This window comes from Patagioenas fasciata, chromosome 25, assembly GCF_037038585.1.
Source record: "Patagioenas fasciata isolate bPatFas1 chromosome 25, bPatFas1.hap1, whole genome shotgun sequence".
NCBI classification, from domain to species: domain Eukaryota; kingdom Metazoa; phylum Chordata; class Aves; order Columbiformes; family Columbidae; genus Patagioenas; species Patagioenas fasciata.
In genome coordinates this window covers 2,526,740-2,549,191 of record NC_092544.1, presented here as the reverse complement: position 1 = coordinate 2,549,191, position 22,452 = coordinate 2,526,740, and the positions used below count along the sequence as shown (strand labels likewise).

The 22,452-nt window shown below is 49.4% G+C and overlaps 3 protein-coding genes and 1 long non-coding RNA gene across 7 annotated transcripts in view; all 4 read left to right on the top strand.

The window, feature by feature from the left end:
• The window catches only part of AGO3 (argonaute RISC catalytic component 3), a 32,364-nt gene extending 21,911 nt beyond the window's left edge, over positions 1 to 10,453 (top strand). The window contains exon 19 of the mRNA XM_065856897.2: positions 297 to 10,453. Coding sequence (XP_065712969.1) covers positions 297 to 405 — 109 coding nt within the window. The 3' untranslated portion in view covers positions 406 to 10,453. The remainder of the gene's footprint in view (positions 1 to 296) is intronic.
• A 339-nt stretch (positions 10,454 to 10,792) lies between these two features.
• Positions 10,793 to 16,040, top strand: TEKT2 (tektin 2). 3 transcript variants are annotated; one of them, XM_065857303.2, is made up of 10 exons: positions 10,793 to 10,855; positions 11,568 to 11,739; positions 12,088 to 12,213; positions 12,738 to 12,943; positions 13,029 to 13,172; positions 13,670 to 13,784; positions 14,181 to 14,288; positions 14,695 to 14,838; positions 15,075 to 15,154; positions 15,611 to 16,040. In XM_065857303.2, exons 2-10 carry the CDS (start codon positions 11,584 to 11,586, stop codon positions 15,822 to 15,824), a joined length of 1,293 nt encoding a protein of 430 aa, XP_065713375.1. In that variant the 5' UTR covers positions 10,793 to 10,855; positions 11,568 to 11,583; the 3' UTR covers positions 15,825 to 16,040. The 3 variants fall into 3 exon arrangements, with proteins under 3 accessions (XP_065713375.1, XP_065713376.1, XP_071655302.1); XM_065857304.2 differs by lacking the exon at positions 10,793 to 10,855 and adding an exon at positions 11,380 to 11,456; XM_071799201.1 differs by lacking the exons at positions 10,793 to 10,855; positions 14,181 to 14,288 and adding an exon at positions 11,380 to 11,456.
• Positions 16,041 to 16,726: 686 nt separating this feature from the next.
• ADPRS (ADP-ribosylserine hydrolase) lies at positions 16,727 to 21,590 on the top strand. The gene is made up of 6 exons (XM_065857388.2): positions 16,727 to 16,978; positions 17,829 to 17,925; positions 18,745 to 18,952; positions 19,063 to 19,247; positions 19,338 to 19,438; positions 19,809 to 21,590. Exons 1-6 carry the CDS (start codon positions 16,738 to 16,740, stop codon positions 20,099 to 20,101), a joined length of 1,125 nt encoding a protein of 374 aa, XP_065713460.1. The 5' UTR covers positions 16,727 to 16,737; the 3' UTR covers positions 20,102 to 21,590.
• A 314-nt stretch (positions 21,591 to 21,904) lies between these two features.
• LOC139825580 (uncharacterized) overlaps positions 21,905 to 22,452 on the top strand; it is a 9,923-nt gene continuing 9,375 nt past the window's right edge. For both annotated transcript variants that reach the window (XR_011735710.1, XR_011735711.1), the window contains exon 1: positions 21,905 to 22,101. This is a non-coding gene — a long non-coding RNA (uncharacterized lncRNA). The remainder of the gene's footprint in view (positions 22,102 to 22,452) is intronic.

Here is a 22,452-nt window from a genome sequence, read left to right as displayed (position 1 = left end):
ACAGTCTGTCTGAGTTGCTACAGTCTTCTTCAGACAAGCTGTCTTTCTGGTCGAGACCATGGTCGGCGACAGGATGAGACAGTGGTAATAGGTGAGAGAGTCTAACTAGCAAAAGGTGACAACCTCTGCACCCTAGTGCACGAGTTACCTCCAGGTTGCTGGGTGAATAGAAAAGTGCATTTTTCTCAGTATTCAGTTTTAGTGCTATTGCCATGTTGCCCTCATAAGCCCCGAGGGCAGCTTTTGATCCCAGTTAATACAATTCACAACCCTTCTTGTGTCTTCTCCTCCCGCAGTGCTGAAGGAAGCCACGTTTCAGGCCAGAGCAACGGCAGAGACCCCCAGGCCCTGGCCAAGGCCGTACAAATTCACCAAGACACCTTACGCACGATGTACTTCGCTTAATTCTATAATCCGGGAGCATCCTCGCTGAAAGGAGGAACTGAGCAGTGAAGCCACATGCAGCGTATGTTTGGGGTTGGTTTGTGGGCTGTGCCTCCCGTCGTGCTGAAGGTGACACTGTGCAGGGGCGAGAGGCTTCACCCTTAAATTGACACGAGGAAGATTGTTTACTTCATCGAGGAACACAGCACTATTATGCAATATGAAACCAGCCAACAGCTTTTTCGGCGCGGTCTCCTGTAGGAAGCACCGCCATCATTTTTTTTTTTTTAATTATTATTATTATTTTTTAATTATTTCTCATAGTTTAACCCTCTTATGCCTTTACCTCAAGTTGCTCGGCAGCACAACTATCTTTGCAAAAAAAATAATAATAATAAAACAAAAAAATCTATGGTGTAATTAACATAAAAAAGCAAACCACCTTTCTAGGAACAATCAACAGTGATTGTTTGGGGGACAGAAGTGTGCAAAAGAAAAATAAGAATTAAGTTGTTACCCCGCTGCGTTGAGGAATCTTTTCTCACAGTGTTGCCATCAAGGTTTGAATGTGAACATATCCAAGTACATTTGACTGTACAGCGCTAGCTAGAAAACAAATGAGCAGAGGGGGAAGATATTTTGCACACTAATCCGATAATTTGAATATAATTTAGCCAACTGCTGCCTTTGTGTCTCTGTTCCCAGCTTTGGAGTTCTCAGCTCCACTAATTCCCCTTCCCAAAGCAAACCCAAGGCAGGATTGAGCCCACCAATTCCTGCTTCCCGGTGAATTTACTAAAGCTGCTGTTTTACCTAGTCCAAGAGTTTCAATTCTTTTCTATCTGGCAAGTCCAATATGTCGAAGCTTCACGTGGGCTCAGATGTCCCACGTTTTCTGGGATTCCACAGAGTAAAGACCAGAACTGAAACTTCAGAGCTAATGTCTTTTTGGAAAAAGCAAAGAAAAATGCTTAGTTTACTTGCTGCCTCTCACACCTTAATGTGATTTCATATGTATGTGTTTTTGAAGTTTAGCTTCCTTTTGTTTCTTTTATATTTATTAGAGTAATAATAATGCTTTAATTTAATTATTACAGAACATATGGTCAACATCAGCTTTTATTTTTTAGAAATGTAACCGTGTTTATTTTTAAAAAGAAAACTGACAACTTGTTTTGCTATCTTTTAGTGCAATAAGCGTTCGAAAGGAAACTGTGTCCATTGAGCTGTACTCAAGCAGTGTTTGCACCACTAACTGTGGAAGAATGGACACCTCCATGACTTTAAAAGGACAAAGTTAAAAGCCTTAATTTTGAAAGGAAAGTTTTCTAGTCAGAAGGAATCTTGAATTTTCCTTTTTTAAATCAAAAAATAGCAAAAACGCGTCTAAAGTCCTGCGAGCTTTCCTTGTCACTGCAGTATTTTGATTTAACAAAGGAATCGGCCATATTTTGGGCTTTGAAACGTGGAGAATATTTGAATTAAATGAAAGGGTTTTTTATTAAGATCTAAGTTTTTATGTGCTTAGTTAAATCTATTTGACACCAGTGAAATGTCTGGAATTGATAAAAGTTTTTAGGCTTTTTTCCTCTTTGATAATGACTTTCCTTTTAAAATTAAGTTATTGGTAACTTCATTTCACTTTGCAAATCAAGAGGGCTGGGATAGTTCTAACACGTTAAATCACTGAAATGTGAAACAAATTGACGGGGACTCTTTCATTCCACTTTAAAGGTAAAACGATATTTAAGATGTCAGAGACGAGCATTTACTCAACGAGGGGACTGGGGAGTTTTGCACTTTGTAAACTCGTGAACTGCATTTTTTTGACTGTTTTTATTTGCACTGGTTCATAGTTATATACTGCAGCTGGTTTGTACGGGCATTGCTGTTATCCCAGCCCTCCGCACCTCCTCCTGCTCTCACATGAAAACCAGCGGCGCGGTGGAAGTAGCTTCTCTAGTGAAATCCGCCCTTCGCCAACACACTGTATTCTGAGCCTCCAATCTGAGCCCGTTTTGCTTCAACAAGCACGGATCCCCCCACCGTTTTTTCCGCCAGAAAACAAAGTACTGTATTTTCATACGTGAAATGTAGGTAGTGCTGATCACACCGCTGTCTCCAAGAGCGTTTTCTGGCTCTTATCTCCCCGTCTCCGGGATGATAACATGAACAGGCTGACTTTGCAGAGCAACCGTTGCACTGGACATTGCGGTGATGGGGCCAGCGGGGGTGACCTGGGGGTCCCCACGTTGTCCCCAACCCAACCCTTCTCTCTTTCTTGATCTGTGACCTGCTTATTTTCTCTCAGAATCACCCTCCCTAGTAGTTCTGTTTATAAAAGGTTCAGGTCAGGCTTTTTGCATAAAATTAATTTTAAAAAAATTATCTATTTTAAATCATTTTTCAAAGACTCCTTGTGGATTTCTGGCATTTAGCTGAGAATTCCTTTTAAAACAAGCCTTTCCGCGCCCCTTTCCAAAACACCGTCTGCTTCTCATCCTGCCCACGCTCACTATGATCTGAAAAGCTATTTTGCTCGCTGCTTTCACCAAAAAAATAAAGCAGCTTCATTGAGAAAGTGATTTAAATTACCTGGTTTTCATGTGAAGAGTATTTGGAAGTTTTAATCTCTTTTCTTGGTTTTGCAAATATCTACGTAAAGTGCCGATACTTATTTGTATTACAATATCAAGTTACTGGCGTTGTGAGGGCCACACATTTATGATGCTGTAGCTGCTATATTTATTTAAATGGAGATGGACAATTACTGCACTAAGGAACGAGGAGATAAGCAAGGAATCAAGGTTAGTTAGATATCTTGTTTTGTTTCAAAAGAGAATTAATGGTGTGAAATATCAAGTGTAACAAAGGGTGCTGTCATTTTAACTGAGATTAAATAGCCAGATATTCTTCCTTTGTTTAAAAACATATATATTTTGATGTTTGCAGTTGGGGGGTGGGGAGGGGGTCGGGATAAATGGTACCTCATCTGTGGTGGCAGTTTCCGGTATATTTTCAGAGTATATGGATTTCTTTTATTTTTGTACCTGCTCTCCTTTAAAAAGAAAAGAAAATAATCTCAAATTTTATGTGCTGTTTGGGGAAATATCGAGTGGTGTCCCAGGTCCCCCATGTGTATATAGTCCAAAGAGGAGCGTGGGCAAAGGCTGACGGTTCTGTTTGCTTTGCAGATGCGCCGGCCTTGTTTTTTATGCCTGTCTAGACCAACGGTTCCCATCTCCTAAGACCCTGTTTGCACCGAGACCTCACTTGGCCGTAACAAGTGCCACTAATTGTCCCCATGGCGGGGAAGGCGCCGCTTCTACCCCGGCAGAAACCACTGGTAGATCCAGGTGTGGAGAAAAGGCGAGCCTTTGGTAGATGAGGCTTTAGAATTGACGTCGGCTACCGGAGTGACTGACTCCGCTTGCACAGAAGTGGCTTTTAGGGTTTCTGGAAGTTGTCAGTCAAATTATTTCAAGAGGTGATTGGTCCTAAACTATTTTCACTTCTTCACCTACAGGTTTTTGTCCTATAAAATGCTCAGCGTAAGATACCAGATAGTCATCTTCTGTTTAAATTCCAGCTATGAATACTGGTTTTCTACTAGTCTGGAAATCCACTCTGGTTAGGGAAGGTTGTGGTTGGACTCGATGATCCCGAGAGTCTCTTCCAACTGAAGTGATTCGATGAAACTCCAAGCTCAGCCAACACTTAAAAGCTTTGAGGCCTTTTTTTTTAACGCTTTCTTCATATCTTGTCCTCTTTTGATATTTTCCCCTATTTTGTGAAAATGACTCGAAGCACTTTTGTAACCAAGGAATGAAGCGCTCTGATGATGTACGCTACCAGTTCAGTTTGCAGAGGCTGAGTTGGATCCATAGGGATGTCAAAGGGAAAGATTCCCGTCCGTCTTTCCTACTCAAAGACGGTCCTTCAGATCAACGTGGGCTATTAGGATATCGTTTTCAGCACGTGTTTAAATAGAACTTCACTCAGCCAGTTCACTAACAGCGGTTCGAGCTTGAGCCGATGGACGCGTTCTGCTAGTAGAAGAGTTTGTACTTTCCGTAGCCGAGGTGTGAACGAGGTGGGTATGGGATCCTTCATTTTACCTCCTTAGCAGAGTCTCGAGAATCCTGATCTCTAGAACACTAAACCAAAACCAAGTTGTTGTCCCCGAATAGGCAAAGGTGCGTTTGGAGGGGCAGGACCTGCACGGGAGAGGCTTGCGAAGGAAAATACCGAAGCACCGGTTTTCCAGCCCGTGTGCCCTGGCTGAGGTGCCCTCACCTAACGCGGGTAGTTAACGGAGGGTCCTGTTAAAACAAAGCAATTCCACTGTTTAAAACTTGCAGTGATTATTATCTTATTTATTTTTAAGCAAGACAGTCCTCAGAAAGTGCCTTTTTAGAAGACGGTGCTGTAGATTTTTATTTTCCAGTTGTGCGTGGCTGAAAATTTAAGGTAAATTATTGCAAATGCCAAGTGTTTGATGGTATCTTTCAGGTACTTTCAAGCACCAGCTTCTCTGAGTCAGGACCAAGAATAACCAGGAGGGTGTTTCCATGTGGAGGGAGAGGCACTGAGGAGCGATCACCAAATTCGGCTGGTAGGGTCAGCTCGGGGCGAGTCGATGCGATTTAGCTCTTCGCATCGAGCGGGACTCCGGGGACAGTGTTAGTGCAAGGGATCCCATCGCTAGCGCAGGACGTTGTCTCAGCGGTGTAGCAAGATGGAGGTGGGAAAGCTAAAGCTCTCTGAAGACTTAGGAGGTGAGGAGTCCTGTTGTGAGCAGAGCTCATGTGGCTCGTGATGCACTGGATCCCTGGGATTGCTGATTCCCAGCGGGGAGTTGGGATCCGTGCAGGGCTGTCGGTCCAGGGCGACTTTGGCGACGTTCCTCCGGTTGGGAAAAGCTGTCGACTATTAAACACTGCACCTCAGTAACCTTGTAATGCTGCATAAAGTAATAATAATAGCAAAGTTCTGCTTTGATTACACTGTAATGTGCTCGCACATGCCTGCAAAAAACACACACTTTCATTTTTGTAACGGTCTTAATAGCAGTTATCGGAGTTTTTCTTTTACAATCAGCCTGGTCCCCAGGTGTGTTTCTGCATATTTATTGGTAATCTGTGTGCAGCTCATGGGTCTGTGTCTTTGGTCTCTATGTTGCTTTTAACGCTTATTTTTAGGCAGGAGAAGTTTCTTAGTGTTTTGTTTTCTTCTCCAAAGTCAGCTTAACAAGTCACGCTTGAGAGGAGCCTGGATAGAACAGCTTGGCAGACAGACTATTTCAATTGGTACCTTGATTTTAAAATGAGTTTGTGTTCATTTTATTACTGTTCCTACACTGTTGGGCATTGAAGATGTAGAATAACTTGATGTCAGGATGCTTTTGAATATCAGGAGCTTAAGCGCAAAACTCCCACTTGAATTGCGAGTGGTTTCTTTGCAGGAATATTTGTTCCTCCAGCCTTTTCCTGGGAGCGAGCAGAGCTTTTCGACATCTGTTAATTCGGACACAATCAATGAAATACGAGGGTGCAGAGCCCCAGAGTGGGCGCTGACCCCTGGTCAGAGCTGCCATCAGCTCTTGGTTGGAAGGGACGCTGTCAGATTAATGCGCAATACGGCAACTAATTCGCAATATGGCAATTAATGCACAGTATGGCAGAGACTGAACTGAGTATCTTTTTGCTGTGTAGGTCTCTTCTGATTCAAGTTACAGAAATGAACTGATGTTTCATGTAGCTTGTTAACAACTTTTTTGTCTTACTACAGCACCGGGTGCCACTTTGTTGGTATTTAAGCTCGCAATGATGTTAAATTATTTTATATTCCCAGTTTCTTAGTGTTCTTAGGGTAGGATTTAAAAGCTTTTTTTCCAGTCTAAATTCTGAGCCAAAACTGTGTCTTCTACCCCTTTTACTAGTAGGGTATTTTTTATCTTTTAGACTAAAAAGGGCCCAAAATCTTACACCATCAGCTTGTTTGCAGCAATACTCTCATCTCTTTCCTATCACCCAGTTTATTTTCTATCTCCGTTTAGCCAATACTGAGCTTTAGAAGGAAGCCGCTGCCTCCTCTTTCTAACTCGCATCTGCCAGTGCTGGTTTCTGTTGGGCACAGATCTCTCCTTAGAAGTCTTGCCTTGGTGATGATGAACCGTAGCACACAGGGGTTTAATTCCAGTGGAAATGTTCTGTATGTTCCTGTTGGATTCATTGGAGGGTGCGTGAAGACAAAAACCCCAAGCCGCATAGTGCACATGGGCCGTTTGAATTCATCCTCCTTCCTGGCAAAGTGTGAGGCTAAGGATTTGTTTTGATTGCCGTGCTGGGTTTAACCCTAGAACTGAACTGACTCAGCCATACGTTTTATGAAGAGAAGTGGTGTAGCGGTCACTGTGCTATTAAACCAACAGCAGAAAGCTCTAAGAAGTGCAAGGTGGAAACTTGTCTTTCTTTTGAAGAAGCTGAATATACTGAAAAGATCTCATGCTGCTAGAGCCTTGTGAACCTGCATCCTTGCGTCCACAGTTTACCCCACACAACTACTTCAGAAGCTGATACATGAGGGGAAAAGCGTTTTCCTGTATTTGAGTGCCTGTTCACCTCCTGCAAGGCCCGTGCTGAGAGCCGGTGGCGGTGCCTGTAGCTCCTGTATCGTCAAATCAAACCCTGCGCTTTGTATCTGAACCTCGCGGCGACCCGACTCGCTCCAAACCAGATACACGTCCCAGTAGATCGGTGCTATTCGAAATAACGGAGCCAAGGGGGTTTGTGAGCAATACGTGACCCCTCCGTAAACCGCAGATGCCCGGACACGTTCCTGGTTGCGGTTCTCACGCCGTTCCCGCTGCGGCGCCGCGGTCGCTCGGCTCTGGCTCAGCTCTCACCTACCTCCCGCTCCCTTGGCAGGATCGCTCTCCCTCTGCTCCCTGCACAGGATTTACCGGCTTTGAGGACGCTGTGGGAGGTGAACGGGCTCTGGGTGCGAGGGGGGTGGAAGCAGCCGCCTGTGGAAATATAGGAGCAACTTAGGTGTCCTCAGGTGGTTTGTGTCAGACTTGAACTCATGGAGAGCAAGCATGTGCCTTTTTCTGATCAAGAACAGGAGCTGGGAGAACTTGCGTCCGCATTGGTTGTACCATCAGTGTTATTCTTGAGCTGCTTATAGAGCTTCAAGTCCTTGGTCAGAACGGAGTTGGTTTTGTGTTGAGTTACTTCAAGTGAGCCCCGAATTATTGGTGAATTAGAGCTACCCAGAGGGGAGAAGCTTTTAAAATGAGCGCTTTGTGGAGAGTAAATGTCATCAAATACATATACTTCCTGGTAGACTTGCAATTTTTCTAAACAAAATTGAACCTTGATATGTTTCTCTAAGGAGAATCATTAATTCTGCCTTTATCTGAATGTTGCCTGTCCAGTAACACCTTCACTCTGCACACCCCATTGCTCCCCCGGCTCGGTGGCTGTAGGGACATGGGGAACGTTGTTGGGGAGCAGCGCAGAGCTCTGGGTCAGTAGGAACGTGGAGGTTGAGGATTAAACATCGCATGTAATTCTTCAAGAAACAGTTTGCCAGCAGCTGAGAGTTGGGATGTCCACGGAAAATATTGTGTGGTCTCTTGGGTTTGGGAAGAGTTTACAAAGTGGTACAAGGGGAGGAAAGATCCCCCGTGACAGCGAGGTGGAGGCTGTGCTGCGCAAAACGGGGCACCTGGGTCCTTAGATGTTAATTTGGGCTTAAAACTGCTGAAAAGGTGGGTTCTCAGACAGAAATGGAAGAGTTTTTCCAATAGGTTCTGTTTGATGCAGTTTTGAGGTATCGATGAGTTTCCTACCCAAGAATTCGGGTACCAACACTGGCTCTGCCGTGGGTTCCCTCGCTCGCCTTGGGTGAACGATTCCGCCTCGTTCTTTGCCCTATCTAGGAAACGTTTGATGATTCGCCTTACGAGAGCCCTGTGGGGTGTTCTGAGGGTAAACCATGTTGTGGAAGTGCTAAATTCTTGATACAAACCTTCTTGCAAGTTCGCATCTTTGGTGAACACGGTTCTGTTCGGGTCAGTCTGTGCCGTGAGCCTGTGCCCCTGCGAGGCCGTTGCCATCGGTCCCTGGATGTTCACCTGTTGCTTTCTTTTAAGATAATCCATTTGTTGCAGAACAGACTGTCAGAGGGCAAGTTTATTTAGTTTAAAGGTTGTTTTTTTTTCCCGTTGCTGAGAATTTTAGAGCTCTTTGAAACGTATTTGACAGTTGGAGAATGAATACCTACTGTAATACTACCTAGCAGTGCAGAAAAACATGACTATATGTTGAGTTTAGGGCTATGCCAGCCCATATATCATAGGTCCACAACCCATTTAAGTACAGGTGTTCAAAAGTTAGCTATTGAAATAGTTTATTAATAAACTTTAACGATGCTTACACTTGCAAATCTCTTAAATGTATTCAAACCCAGTTTCTTTGGTAGAAACCCATGTCTTGCCGATTAGTGTTCACTCGGATGTCGCAGCAAAGCAATACCCACTGGAGCAATGCGCGGTTTAAAGAGACTTGGGAGTGTTTGAAGGTTGTGATGTGCCAGCAAAGGGGAAACTCGAGCAGAGCTCTTTACCTGGTGAGGAAAATTGAATGCCCAGAAACCTCAGAGAGAGGAAAACTGCTGGAGACCAAGTTTGCGTTGTGACTTGTGAAGAACGGCTTCTCCTGGGTACTTGGGTTTGTGCGCCACTTTCCTCCTGCGGCTACACTTTTGACTTTTCTCTGGACTAGAATTCTATTCTTCATTGAAACATTCTCCTTTCTGCTCTTCTCAGTGTTGAATCTAGCCCAGAGACAACTTATTGTTGTGTTTTCCTGTAGAAAAACCTCCTCCTAGAAAGCTGCGTTTTGCGTCTGGTTTGCAGGTGGTTTTGCAAAGCCGGGCTCAGCACAGCAATAGGTTGGCAGAAGGAGGTTTTGATCTGAAATGCTGATATTTGACAGACTTGTCCAGGCCCTCCTGCCATGGCCAGTTCATGGGCTGGGGGACACACGTGCGGCTCGCAGGGCACAGACCCCGATACGGTCTTGATTCTTCCCCAGGTTGGTGAATAAATGGTGTTGTTGCTTGTCATGGGGATAAACTGGGTGGTTTGCGTGGCTTGGAGGCGTCTGATCATAGTTAACAACATTGTCTATCAGCAGGTATTACTTTAAAGCTTTCACGGTAATTGGTGGCGTTCGGTTATGAGCCAATGTGGGTATTGAAGTATCTTCAGGAGCAGGTGGCATCACGTGTGCCACAAACATTGCTGGCGAGCAAGCTGGATTGGTTTGGGAACCTGCTGGAAGCAATGTCGTGCTTATAAATTTTGCATATTTAATACCATGTGTTTAAATTTTAAAAAAAGTGCTGTTTGGGTTTCCTTTTCAGAATAAAATCCTAATAAAGGGGTCCGGTGGATTGAGATTCCCTTCTGCGTGCGCGTCTCGGTTTTTCTCGTACGCCGGTACCTGCTCCCCTCGCTTCGGTGTTGCCGTTGTTTCAGCAGGAACTGGAATGTGTCCACCGTGAGGGTCCTGGGGGTTCTCAGAGCAAAAGGGAATTATTTCAATAATAAAGCAGAGCCGTGACTCGAGCCATTGCACAAACATATTGTAGACGGATGGCGAACGAACTAGTAAAAGCCTTTATTTTTACTTAACCATCTTGACCATGTGTGCCTATTTGTATCGCGGATGTGGGCTGCAACCGTGTGGGGTGGGAGGGAGACCGCGTGGCGGTGTGTTTGGAGATGTACTCGCGAAGCAGAAGCCTCTTCTCCCTTTCCAGAGAAATTGTTCTTGCCAAAATTTTCTACCTGTTGCAAGAGTTGCTTTCTTTCCAGCACAGTAAAATGTCAACCTCTTTCACTGTTCCTTCCCTCTCGTAGGCATCTGTAACCTCTGTACGACTGTGTATAGTACACACAACAGTCACCAGATCTCTGCTGGCTTTAGATACCATCAAGTTGGGTGTATTGTAAACCAACCGTATTCATTTGAAAAATAAAATTTTTTTTTGAAATGCAGATGTGATCGTTTTAATTTTTCTTTTTTATACTTTGCATCATTTTAATTTCGGCCCAAAGCCGCATGTGTCTGCAGGAGGGGCTGGAGCTGGAGGTGTTGATGAGAAAGCCCCAGCACTTAAGGGTCACTGGTTATTTTGTTGGGTTATTTAATGATAATAACAACGGGGTTTGGTGTTGCTTAGCGGTGCAACTGTCACGAATAACTGCAGTGACAGACATCAGCTATGTTGTGGGCTCTGCCCGCACCGGGGCCTCGAACCGGAGTCTCTCAACGGCCCGCACCGGGGCCTCGAACCGCTGCCTGGCAACGGCCCCGCGTGTGCCTGGTAACGGCACTGGCGACCGGCCCGGCGGCGGCGGGGCCGGGCTGAGGGACCGGGACCCGACCGGGGCCTGACGGTGAGGGGAGCGGGAGCAGGGCCGGCCCGAGGAGTGGGCCAGGCTGAGGATGGGCCCTGGGGCCAGAGGATGGGCCCCTTCCCCTCTGCTTTGCAGCCCTTTCCCTGTTCCCCTCTGCTTTGCAGCCCTTTCCCTGTTCCCCTCTGCTTTGCAGCCCGTTCCCCGCTCTGCTTTGCAGCCCCTTCCCCGTTCCCCCCTCTGCTTTGCAGCCCCTTCCCCGTTCCCCCCTCTGCTTTGCAGCCCCTTCCCCGTTCCCCCCTCTGCTTTGCAGCCCCTTCCCTGTCCCCCTCTGCCCTGCAGCCCCTTGTCCCTTCTCTCCCTGCTCCACCTGACCGGGAGTTTTGGGACCCGCAGCCTCCTCAGGAGCTGCTCTGATTTTGCTGGGTAACAAGGGAGGTGGCTGAGAACAGGACTGTTCCTGCAAAGCCTTTGAGTCCCCTGGGGCTGCAGCTCTGGGCTGAGCTGTAACAAAAGCAGAATCAGTAATGTAATCAGCCATTTCGTCCCAGCTCAATAAATGCCATGTGGGAGGTGGTGGTGCTGTGAGCGATCCTGGTCTCTCTGCAAACAGCACCATTCCCCAGGGACGGACCGATGCCAGGTCAGAGTTTGCTGCTGCTTTTCTCTCAAAGAGCTTTCCAGTTTGTGGACGCATCTCCCATTTCTGGTGTTTTTCCACGAATAAACACTAAAATCTTCTGCTCCCTTGCAGTCACCCGTTTAGCGAGATGGCCACGCTGAGCGTGAAGCCGGGGCAGCGGTTCACCTTGCCGGACTGGCACACCAACGCTGACTTTATCTCCGCTGATGCTGAACGCCAGCGTTCGACTTCCCACCAAGTCCGGCAGGAAGGCCGAGCTCTCCGCAACGAAACCAACAACCAGGTGGGGCTCCTGGCAGCTTGGTGGCTCCCAGGACTGTCGGACAAGAGGGCTGCGGAGTACGGGAGGGCGTCTGGATCTGAGTGTCTGGATGAGGGAATAGGAGAACATTTTACCCTACAGACCCTGTTAAATATGTACATTGACTTCCTCTAAACCCATGTGTGTGCTGTCAGGTAATCCCTGCATCTCTTTCAACTTGTATTGTTTTCCATGCTCTCCATTGGTGCAGATGGCTGTTAGACCAAGCGGCAACGTGCTGTGCTCAGTCAATCCTGAAAGCAGGAAAAGGCTTCAGGTTCACAACTGCAATTTGAAAAAAGAATAATGGCGTTTCTCCTCTAATTCCAGGCAAAATGGGATGAGCACGACAACCGAACCCGCCTGGCTGAGCGTATCAGCAGCGTGAACAGATGGAAGGAGACTCTGGACAAATGCCTCACAGACATAGATGCGGAAATTGAGGCCTTAGCCAAAGTATGTTGGGAAGGCAGATGGCTGGAAATCAACTTACACTCTCAACATGGGATGTTAAATAATTGAAGGCTTGTCTTCTGCAATGGACAAGCCCGTCTGGAGTTTAAGGGGGGTTTATCACAGGGGTGCTGGGATCCACACCTGGTGGAACGACTTCCTTGGAAAGCAGCTACTGTGTTCTTGGCTGAACTATGGGATGGAGCTGTGCATTGCATGCTCATGGTTGGGGTTTGGGTTGTGCTTGGTTGGGGTTTTTTAAAGCTTTGAATGACCATGAGAAATACGTTAATGCCATCATTCAAAAATGTTTGATTTTAAGTAGAGAACAGTAGGGGGGTATCTCTCTGGTTCTTTTAGTTCTAAACCCAGAGGCTGCTGCTCTCTCACAATTTTCATTCCAGACTTGCTAAAAGGCTTCAGAACTGCCAGAACAGGCAGTGAGAGTCCGTTTTAGCAATGGCATCGGTGGGTTCCCCCTCCATCCCTGAAGGAGACCCCTGCACCCACCTGGCTTACTCCTGCAGGTGAAGGAAGCAGCAGAACGCGCCCTCCAAGCGAAGAACTTGTCCTTGGACGTCGCCATTGAGTGCCTGACGCTCCGCGAGAGCCGCCGCGCCATCGACGTGGTGCGGGACCACGTGGAGGAGGAGCTGCACAAGGAGGTGAAGCTGATAGAGAAAGCCAAGAGAGAGCTGCAGGAGAGAGTGGACGAAGCCTTCGAACAGCTGTGGTGAGGCGGACGACCGAGGGGGCGATGAAAGCTTTGGGAATCGGGAATCTGCCCTCCCCGCTGACCCCAGCCCCGCGTCCCGCAGCCTCTTGCAGGAAGCTCGCCAGCAGCTCAGCTTCGACCACCGCTGCAAGATGGAAGCGCTGGAAATAGATCGCGTGTGCTTATCCCTCAGCGTGGACTCTCCCAACATCTCCTACAAGGTCAACCCAACGCGTGTCCCAGACGGGTAAGGAAACAGCCTGCCCTTGTGTGGCCAAAAGCTCCCCGGGATGCTTTTTCCTTACGTGCTGCATCCTGGCTTGATGAGAGTTGGCTGCTGGGATTTGTGGTGGCTCTTGAGTTGTAAAGCCACAGACTTTGGGAGGTATCTACCCTGTCAGCACAAAGACAGAGGAGCTGGCTGCCCAGCCTCCCCTGTGCTTGGCTGGAGGTGACTCTGTCAGTAGCGGGATATCAGCCTTTGGCAGAGCTCAGGGGGAGCTGCTGCACATTTTCTCCCATTTGGCATTTCACAGCGTGGTTTGGATGCGTCCCTGCGCTGAGCAGGCGCTGGGCTCAGTGCAGGAGCCGTGGGGCGGCAGCTTCAGCTGGTGCAGTGAGCTCAGGCAGGATGTGACCTCCAGAATTCCTGAACTGCGCGAAGCCGTGGCCTGCAGCAGGTGGTTTATTTTGAGCTGCCTTGCAAACACGCGACCATTTTCGTAACTGCTAATTTGTTCACAGAACAACTGGACTTGATGGGTGGGAACAGAACAGCCAAGGCAACAAGGAGAATGCTGAGGCCGAAATGAAAGCCTCGACTAAGCTCCGAGAAGAAACGGTGCTCACCATCGCGCAGGTAAATCCCTCTTTTGGCTGCAAATCGGTGGTGGGGAAGTTCTGATCCAGCGTGGGAGAAGGGGCTGGCACGTGCTGTGGCTGGGGAAGGGAGTTTTGGAACAGCCAGAATCGACTCATGGGCCTCTCGAGAGCAGCGTTTTGGAAGAGGAGCTGGGTTACGCTGAGGAGTTGCAGCAGTCTCAGCGACGTGGAAGGCACGAACCTGTCTGTCGTTCCATGCCGTGTGTGTGGCAGCAGCCAGAGCCCAGCTGGGTTTGCTCCTAGGCTTGTCCCAGCCTCGCAGGAGGTTATCCCAGCCTCGCAGGAGGTTGTCCCCTGCGATGGTCGTGTTGGAAGATGCTGGGATTGGAGACACATTCCAGGTGTGTGTGACTGGAGCCTGTTCCCTCCCCAGACAAACAACGCGCTGGAGGCTCAGCGTGTAGCAACAGAGTTTGCCTTCCGCAAGAGGATTAGAGACCTGGAAAGAGCCTATGATGAGCTGAAATGGCAGGAGCAGAATGTAAATGTTGCGTCTTTGGTTTTCGACCACAACCTTGGGTGGGAATTGAGTCCAAAGGGCAGGTTCTTATGTGGAAAGCTGCTTGACCTGAGCGTGGTTTCCATGGCACATGTACGACCCCTGCAATGTCCAACCTTCTTCTGGCACAGCAGTCGCTGTTCTGGCATTTCCCAGCAGCAGTGCCAGGTTTTGGCCTTTTTATTGCACCCCTGGTCTCAACTGCTGTGACCACAAAACATCAGCGGTCCGTCTGAAAAGCCCGATTCACGAGCAGAGGGGTTGGGTACTCAGAAACCCACCAGCCCTTGTTTAAAATCCACTCCCAGCCCAGCGAAAGCCCAGGACACGTGGGGCTGTGTTCCACCTGTGCCTCTGGCTGTCCCTCCTCATCCATCTTTGTCCTTAGACCTTGGAGGAGATTGCTGAGATGGAGGAGGACATCCGGCGCTTGGAGGAAGATCTTCGAAGGAAAATGCAGGATCTGAAGGTGGCGCACACCCGCCTGGAGACCCGCACGTGCCGGCCCAACATGGAGCTCTGTCGCGATCAGGTACCGACCTCACCTGGCGCTCCCTGCCAGGATGGGGCCTCCTGTGGGTCTGGAAAACGGGGCTGCACTTCAGAGACCATTCCAGAGGGGCTGGGCGATGGATCCTAGAGTCACGTAGCAAAGTAAGGAAAGAAACGGCATAGCTGGGCTAGAAGGGGAAGGAGAAAACCGCGGCCTTTGTAAAGCAGCACCTGAGCCCTTTTAACCGCTGCGCCTCCTCCCTCCCCGCCTCGCAGGTCCAGTACGGGCTGACAGACGAGGTCCATCAGCTGGAAGCAACGATCCGTGCGCTCAAAGAGAAGCTGGCAGAGGCACAGTAAGTCCCCGGTGCTCTGTGTGCAGCTCTGGGCCTGGCGCACCTCCAGAAGCTGCATTTTGGAGCTCGCGTCCGCTCAGATCGGGAGTGGAAATGGGTTTTGGGCTCGGTGGGGAGCAGGGTGCAGGCAAGGGGTGAGACGAGAGCTCTGGGTGCTGGGAGGGCGAGTGGGGTTCCTATGGTCCCTGCTGGACTCTGACCTCAAAAAGGGTAAAAAGTAAAGGAAGAAGCAGAAGAGCTGGCGTGGGCCCCAGGGCAGACATCGCTGCGCTCAGGAGCAGCGCGTGGGCGCGTTATTCGCAGCCCAAACAACCGAGAAACACCCTGTGCGTTTGTTCCTCATACAAACGCTGCACAGATATTTCTGCTGCCAGAAAGCGGGAAGTTGGGTGTTTCCTGTCCAACGTGGGAAGCGAACGCGGCGCTTGAACCCAACTCCTTGTTTCTCGTTGCCAGGGATGCCCTGAGCGCTCTTTACAGACAACTTCACCGCATCCAGACCGATATGGGCTACAAAGCCAACTCCCTGGTGCTGGACAACAAGTGCATGGACAGCCGGAGGAAACTCGTCGTCCCCGCCGAGAAATTTGTGCCGGAGGTCGACACTTTCAACCGGACCACGAACCGCCCACTGCCCCCGCTGAAGAACGGGCAGCTGGAGCTGGCTTAGCACACCGGGAGCGTTGTGCAACGAGTCACGCCGAGGGGAAAGCCACCAGTGACTCAGTTCCGCAGCGAGGAGCGCCGACATCTGTGTTGTGTTAGGATAATGTAATTCTCCTCCCTCCTCCTGGTTTGTTATATAACTGTCTGTCCCCCCTGTATGATGTTTATTGCCTCTTGCACTCCAAGGAGCATTATAAACAATAAAAGAGTCTGTCCCCAAGAGCGGTTGTCATCTGATGAGCGTTGGAAGCATTTTGTGGTGATTGAATCCATCTGGGGTCCTTTAGCGTCTTCAAATCCTTTAGAAGCGCAAGGCTGCGCTCTGAAAAAGGGCCGTGTAATGGTGGCAGCCGGCCAGATCTGCTCCGTGGGTGCACCGACTCAAATCTGCTCGCTTTAATGATTAAAGTTAAGTTTGGGTTGGGATTTCCCCTCGCCTGCTAGCCCCGCGGAGCTGACACAGCTACAAAAAGCGAGAGCTGGAGTCCGTTCTGGCTCTTGTGGCCACAGGCTTGTTAAAATTCAATTGCAGCGTTTGCATTCTGCCGTGGATTTATTGTTTCTATTCCAGGCGCGCTCTGGATTATTGCACGTGCAATAGGACCCGAACTTGGCCGGCTCTGCTTCCCCGAGGTGGGAAAATGATGCTCAGTAACCGCCCCAGTGGAAAGCAGCCTGAATTTGCCTCCTGGCTCTCCGATTACATTTTTATCGTGAGAAATCGAAGAGGAAAAACAAAAAGCAACTTTCCCTTCCTGTAAGTAGGAAAATAAAGCAACAAGCTCTTGAGCCGCTTTTCGCTGTCCCCGCCGCTCTCCTCCGGGCCGCCAGGGGGCGGTGTCGCTGGCGGTGTCGGCGCTGCCCGGGACAGCGCCCCCTGGCGGCCCGGCGGAGAGCGGCGGCGGCTCGGGGCCAAGATGGCGGCGGCCGCGGGGTCGGGTGCGGGCTCCGGTGCGGGGCGGGCAGCGGCGCGGGCTCGGCCGGGACCCGCCCGTTTCAGGGGCTGTCTGGCCGGGGCGTTGTTGGGTGACTGTCTGGGCGCCGTGTTCGAAGGCAGGAGCGTCGTGAAGCTGCCTGATCTGCTGAGCTTCCTCCGGGGCCTGGAGCCGGCGGCCGGGCCGGCTGAGGAGGGAGAAGCGGCCGGCAGCGCCCGCAGAGGTGGGGGAACCCCGGGAGCGGGGCGAGGGTCGGGCCCGGAGCGCATCCCCTTCCCTGCACTCACCGCCTCCCAGACCCCCCCCCCAGATTCCACCCCAACGCCCCCAGGATCGGGCTTTGGGGTGCGGGTCCCCCCTGTCCCCGCTCCCCAGGCCTGGGTTTCCCCCGCCCTGCCCCTCACCCCTGCCGGGGCACCTCCCCGGGGACACCAGTCCCACTGTGCCATGTCCCCTTCGCTGTGGTTTTGTCACCCCAGCTCTGGCTCGCCAGGGCTGTTCCTGTTGCCTTAAGCACGTGTGGAAGGACGTAGGTCGCTGTGCTCGAGCACGGGGGTGTCAGCGAGGAACATGCGTAGCAAAAATAGATAAGGAATAGAGTAGAAGAAGCACAAGAACCGATATTTAACTCATAGCAAGCAGTGATGCATTCGTATTGGGGTTCTGAGCTGTGCAGTGAGCCCTATACGCCCTCCCAGTAGGATCTTAAAGGCTCTTGATTTTGTTGCGGTCTTGCCTAGAAATGCAACTGCTTTCTGTTCTCTGCTTGTTGAGACAGAGATTCATCTCTTGCTTGTTCACATGTGCCTCCGGATATCAAACATTTTGGCTTGGCTTGTGTTAATCTTGAAGCGTTTTCTGTTCCATTCTTGCTGTGGGTGCATCTCTTGCTCTGCGCCTTCTTACTCCGATGAGCGTGGCCAGCGATGAGCTCAAAGTGCTGGGGAACTTCTGGTTGTGTTGTAGCTCCAGCTGTACAGGTCATTAGGCCTCAGGGAGCAGGGAAGCGCTCGCAGTGGAGCAGGAGGGTTTGTCCCTGTATGGTCACATTATGTTTTGACCTTCTGTTGTAGAAACGCTGTCGTACACGGATGACACGGCCATGAGCAGGTCGGTGGTGCAGTCCCTGCTGGCCAAGCGGGAGTTCGATGAAGTTGATATGGCCAAGAGGTAAGGATGGCAACCAGGGCGTTGATCTTTGCTAGTGAAGGCAAAACATCATTAAGATGAAGCATTTGTTGTTATGTTTTGTGAAAGGGAACAGGGGCTAAGGCAGAGTCATTGTTTAATTATGGATGAAAAGAGATCAGAACAGCGCTGGCTAATCCTGTAGTTTGCACTGTCCAGGAACACGCAGCAGCGTTAGCTCTGGTGTGGGTGCAGGGTCTGCTCTAAAGTGAAGCAGAATTGGAGGTGCTCTATTGCAGTTGTGTACATATATTCCCCTTTGAGGAAGACAGTGCTTAGGCATTTCAGAAGCCTTTCCTTTCATGTTTATTTGTTGCTATTTGTGTTTGTATCTCCCTTAATTTGGTTAGTGAACTTTAGTGAGGTCAGCTTCAGTTTGTTTATGATCCATTTCCCTTTGGAATCCACAGCCCTGGTAGCATTTGGTTCCACTTAAGGGAAAACGTTTTTTTGTTTGGAAAACTCTTCCATTGAACTTGAACAAAAGACTTTCTTTGTGGTTGTGACCCACAGAAATGTTTCCAGTTTGCTTCTATTTCAAGGCGAAGTTCAGAGGGAAGCGAGTGGGGTGAGAAAGGTGATGTTTATCCACCCTTTCCTCTCTTCACACCAATTTTTAGGAGTTGGATTCTTTCCCTGCAGAACTGAATCACTAGAACCCTGCCTGTCACTGGATTTACCCACATGTTACTGACTCACTTTCTCCAGTTGCTTTATACAACCTCTACAAATGGCAGTAACAGACCAAACATCCCCCGGATTTGTTTTCACCCGCGTAACTGCTGCTCTTGCCCACACCAGGTTTGCTGAGGAATACAAGAAGGAGCCCAACAGGGGCTACGGGATGGCTGTTGTCAACGTCTTCAAGAAGCTCCTGAGCCCCAAGTGCAATGATGTGTTTGAACCAGCAAGGGCCCAGTTTAACGGGAAAGGCTCCTACGGCAACGGCGGTGCCATGAGGGTGGCAGGCGTCTCGCTGGCCTATTCTGACGTGCAGGACGTTAAGAAGGTACCATCCTCGGCTCCTCTGGGCACCGTGGCTCCGGGGGTCCATGCTGTCGGGCCAGTCTCGCCTCAAGCTCTCCGGCAGGTTTCCTAACACTGTGTTTTCATTGCCAGTTTGCGAAGCTGAGCGCTGAGTTAACCCACGCCAACTCCCTGGGCTACAACGGGGCCATCCTGCAGGCGCTGGCCGTGCACCTGGCCCTGCAGGGAGGGCTCAGCAAGGAGACCTTCCTGGAGCAGCTCATCGGCCACATGGAAGATGTAGAGGCAGATGATAAGTCTCTTACTGATGCCCGAGCGTAAGTAGATGTGAGGAGCACTAATTCTGCCATGTACAATTTATCTGGGCTCTTTGCATTATCTCTTCTTCATTTTACTCTCATTTCTAGGCTGGGATTTGAGGATTTACCATTTTCAAGGCGTCTGAAGAAAATAAAGGAATTTCTGGAGCTCAGCAGTGTTCCCAAAGCAGATGTATTGTTTGAACTAGGTAGGTACCTTTCTTACTACCAGTATTAGGAAAGAACTGGATGCAGGACTAACTCAGCAAGCCCAGTTCGTGTGTCCTCCCCCAGATTGCCACATTGGCCCCTGCTCCCTGTCAGGCACAGAATGTTCTGGAAAGGCTGCGCTCACCAGTCAGCAATTCTCTGAGTATTGACACAGTGACTCCCTCTCTGTATGGATGGGGAAAAAAATGTGTAAGAAAAATGATCATGCATAACATTGCTTAATATTCTGAGATCTGTTGTCTTAACGGCTGCCAGATCTGTGTGTTGGGTGGGCACAGGTAGGGGGTGCTTCTGCAGGAGGGCAGAACTGAGCATCCTGCGGTGCTGAAGGTGATGGTTCTGTTACAGGCAATGGCATTGCTGCTCTGCGCTCTGTCCCTACTGCCATCTACTCCTTCCTGCGCTGTATGGACGCTGACCCAGACATTCCTGAGCACTACAACAACCTGCAGAGGACCATCATCTACTGCATCTCTCTGGGTGGAGACACAGACACCATCGCTACCATGGCGGGAGCCATTGCAGGGGCTTATTACGGGGAGGAACAGGTACCCGCAAGTTGGGAACAGAGCTGCGAAGCATTTCAAGAGACGCAGAAGCTGGCGAATAGCTTGTATGAACTCTACTGCCAGCGGCTCTGAACTCTGAGGGAGCGTTTGCTGAAGGCGAGGCGGGCGGTCACCTCTGCTGGGAAATGCTGGTGGATCCGCACCCTCGGCGCTGCGGGTTGAGGCTGGGAGCATGAGGCAGTTTGGAGGACGGGGAACATCCCTTCAGTTCGGGTTCAGCGAGAAGTGACTCCATGTGGGACTGTGGACAGTGGGTGCATCTCCTCTGAAGTGTGCAGGAGTGTCAAGTTTTTCATATGATGCTGCTTCTTGCTTTGTCCACCATTGTGCCATTTGGTCATTGCAGTTGCTCGGTGCGTGTCCGAATCCACTGACTTTCTTGCTGTTTTCCTCCACTCCCGTGTGCCCTGGGCTTTGTTTTGGTTGTCAGTGACCTGTCCTGCAGTGGTTTGAGAGGCTCCGCACCCATCTGAGGACACCAGGTCACCCTCTGCTGATGGGAGCCACCAGAGAGGCCCCTGGCACCGTCCTAATCTGCTGCATTTTGTGTTCCTTTTGTAGCTGGTGTTCACCGTGCTGCAGCTACTCCTTTGGTCCTAATCTGAGCATCCTGCGGGTTTAATCCTGTCCTGTGTACATCCAGAGCACTGAGTGAGATTGTTGTTTGAATCTGTGGGTGGATGTAGTGGTGAAAACAAGGATTGAATTCTCAGTTGTGTGGCACTCAGTGACAAAAATCACTGCAGCGGGATCAGGAGTTCTTTCTCATGGTTTTAAAACTCTGTGCTTGGTAAGAATGATCTGAAAATAAAGGGAAAGATGGGTTAATGGGGGAAGAATTTATCAGGGTTTTAAAGAATTTGTGCATTTGAAGCGGATGCTGGTGGACAGGAATATTCCAGCAAAGTGTTGTTCCAGAAGCTCAAGTTCCAAACCTTTGCCCAATGGAGCTGGTCAGAAAGGGAGCAGCAGCTTGGGTATGGTGCATCTAAAGAGGGTTAAAAGATTTGCAATAATTGAAAACAGAAAGAGGCAAGCAGTCGTCATGTGGAATTGTTTATAAATTTGAATGTGACAATGTAGTTGTCTATAATCTCTCGTATTTCCTGGGACACTGGGACGTGACCGTTCTGCTCGGAGCTCGCTCCCTGTTGGAAAGTCTGCCTGCAATGGGTTGGTCCAGTTTTTTCCTGGAGTGCCAGTCCTCTGTGTGATGCTTTAATGGGTTTTCCTTGTATAAATGGATTCTTGTCCCGAGAACATGTGGAATTTTGGTCTATCGTATATTTATCTATTGTGCTGCAGATCCGAGATGTAAAATGTCGGGTTTTTCACATTATTCTGCCAGAGGTGTGAACAAATTGACTGAATTATTTAAAAGATATTTTCCTTTTAAAGCAGCTTCATAATTTTAAAGAGTTTGGAAATCACGGAGAGCAGAAGAACTCCTGTTTAAAAAAAAAAATAGCTCATTTTAGGCCAGAATTTAAATGTGTACTGAAACATTTAGCTCTGATGTCCTTGGAAAGAAATAAAATCACTTAGTTATCTTTGCTAATTAGCCGCTGCTCGTGTCTTTTCATTCAAGCTGTGTACTAAAGAAGCTGTGTGAAAACCTCTGGGCTACTTCTCCCCGTGCTTCACTTCAAGACTCGACCTGAAACTAACAGCTTCTCCGAATCTTTCTCTAGAAAGCAGAGGATGCTGGTTGGAGATGTCTGGCGTGTAGCCGAGATTTGTGCATCGTTTGGGGTGAGTTTTAGTGCTGGAAACGTGCTGCGAGTCTCCAGTGGCTGCTTGTGCCCGTGAGCAGCGCGGGGCGGCTGCGGTTTGGACGATAAAAGCTCAGGAGTGGTTCTCGTTACCGCAGGCGAGTCGGCAGCAGCGGTCGCGTGTGTGGCAGGAACGTCGCTGCTGTCATGAGGAGCAGGCGCAGAGGGAGCTGGGTCGTGCTGAGTGCTGGGTGCCCCGCAAGCGCAGCAGGAGAATCGCCCATTCTTCACCATCAGCTCTGCAAGGAGCTGCCTGTGTGGCAACCAGGCTGCTCTGCAACTCTTCTGTCTCCTCTTCAGGTGAGAAAACTCATTTTCCCCTCTTAATTCGTTTTACTCTCAGCCTCTGAAGGGGATGTGCTGGCAGGTGGTTTGCTGGTGCCGTGCGCGGCTTTTGCCGCTCGGGATGGGAGGTTGGCTGCAGGCGAGGTTGTGTAACGTAGCAAAAAAACTGCGATGGAAAAAACACAGAAGGGAAAGGGAATCCCCACCACTTGGACTTAAATTCCTCAAATTATGAATTACCGTTGTGGAAAGGTCTGGATTTCGTCTTTTTTTTTAGAAATGAACTTCTGGAGACAGGGATCTTTTCTGTAATCACAAGAAGCACGCGATGCCTTCGTGCATAAGCATATTAATTAGCAAGCAAAC

Excerpts from the sequence above, each read along its gene's own strand:
- TEKT2 (XM_065857303.2), top strand. The coding sequence starts at position 11,584 with ATGGCCACGCTGAGCGTGAAGCCGGGGCAGCGGTTCACCTTGCCGGAC. Across the intron at positions 12,944-13,028 it reads GAAGCCTTCGAACAGCTGTG|CCTCTTGCAGGAAGCTCGCC; the intron begins GTGAGGCGGACG and ends CGCGTCCCGCAG. Across the intron at positions 15,155-15,610 it reads GAGAAGCTGGCAGAGGCACA|GGATGCCCTGAGCGCTCTTT; the intron begins GTAAGTCCCCGG and ends TCTCGTTGCCAG.
- ADPRS (XM_065857388.2), top strand. The coding sequence starts at position 16,738 with ATGGCGGCGGCCGCGGGGTCGGGTGCGGGCTCCGGTGCGGGGCGGGCA. Across the intron at positions 16,979-17,828 it reads GGCCGGCAGCGCCCGCAGAG|AAACGCTGTCGTACACGGAT; the intron begins GTGGGGGAACCC and ends CTTCTGTTGTAG. Across the intron at positions 19,439-19,808 it reads AGATGTATTGTTTGAACTAG|GCAATGGCATTGCTGCTCTG; the intron begins GTAGGTACCTTT and ends GTTCTGTTACAG.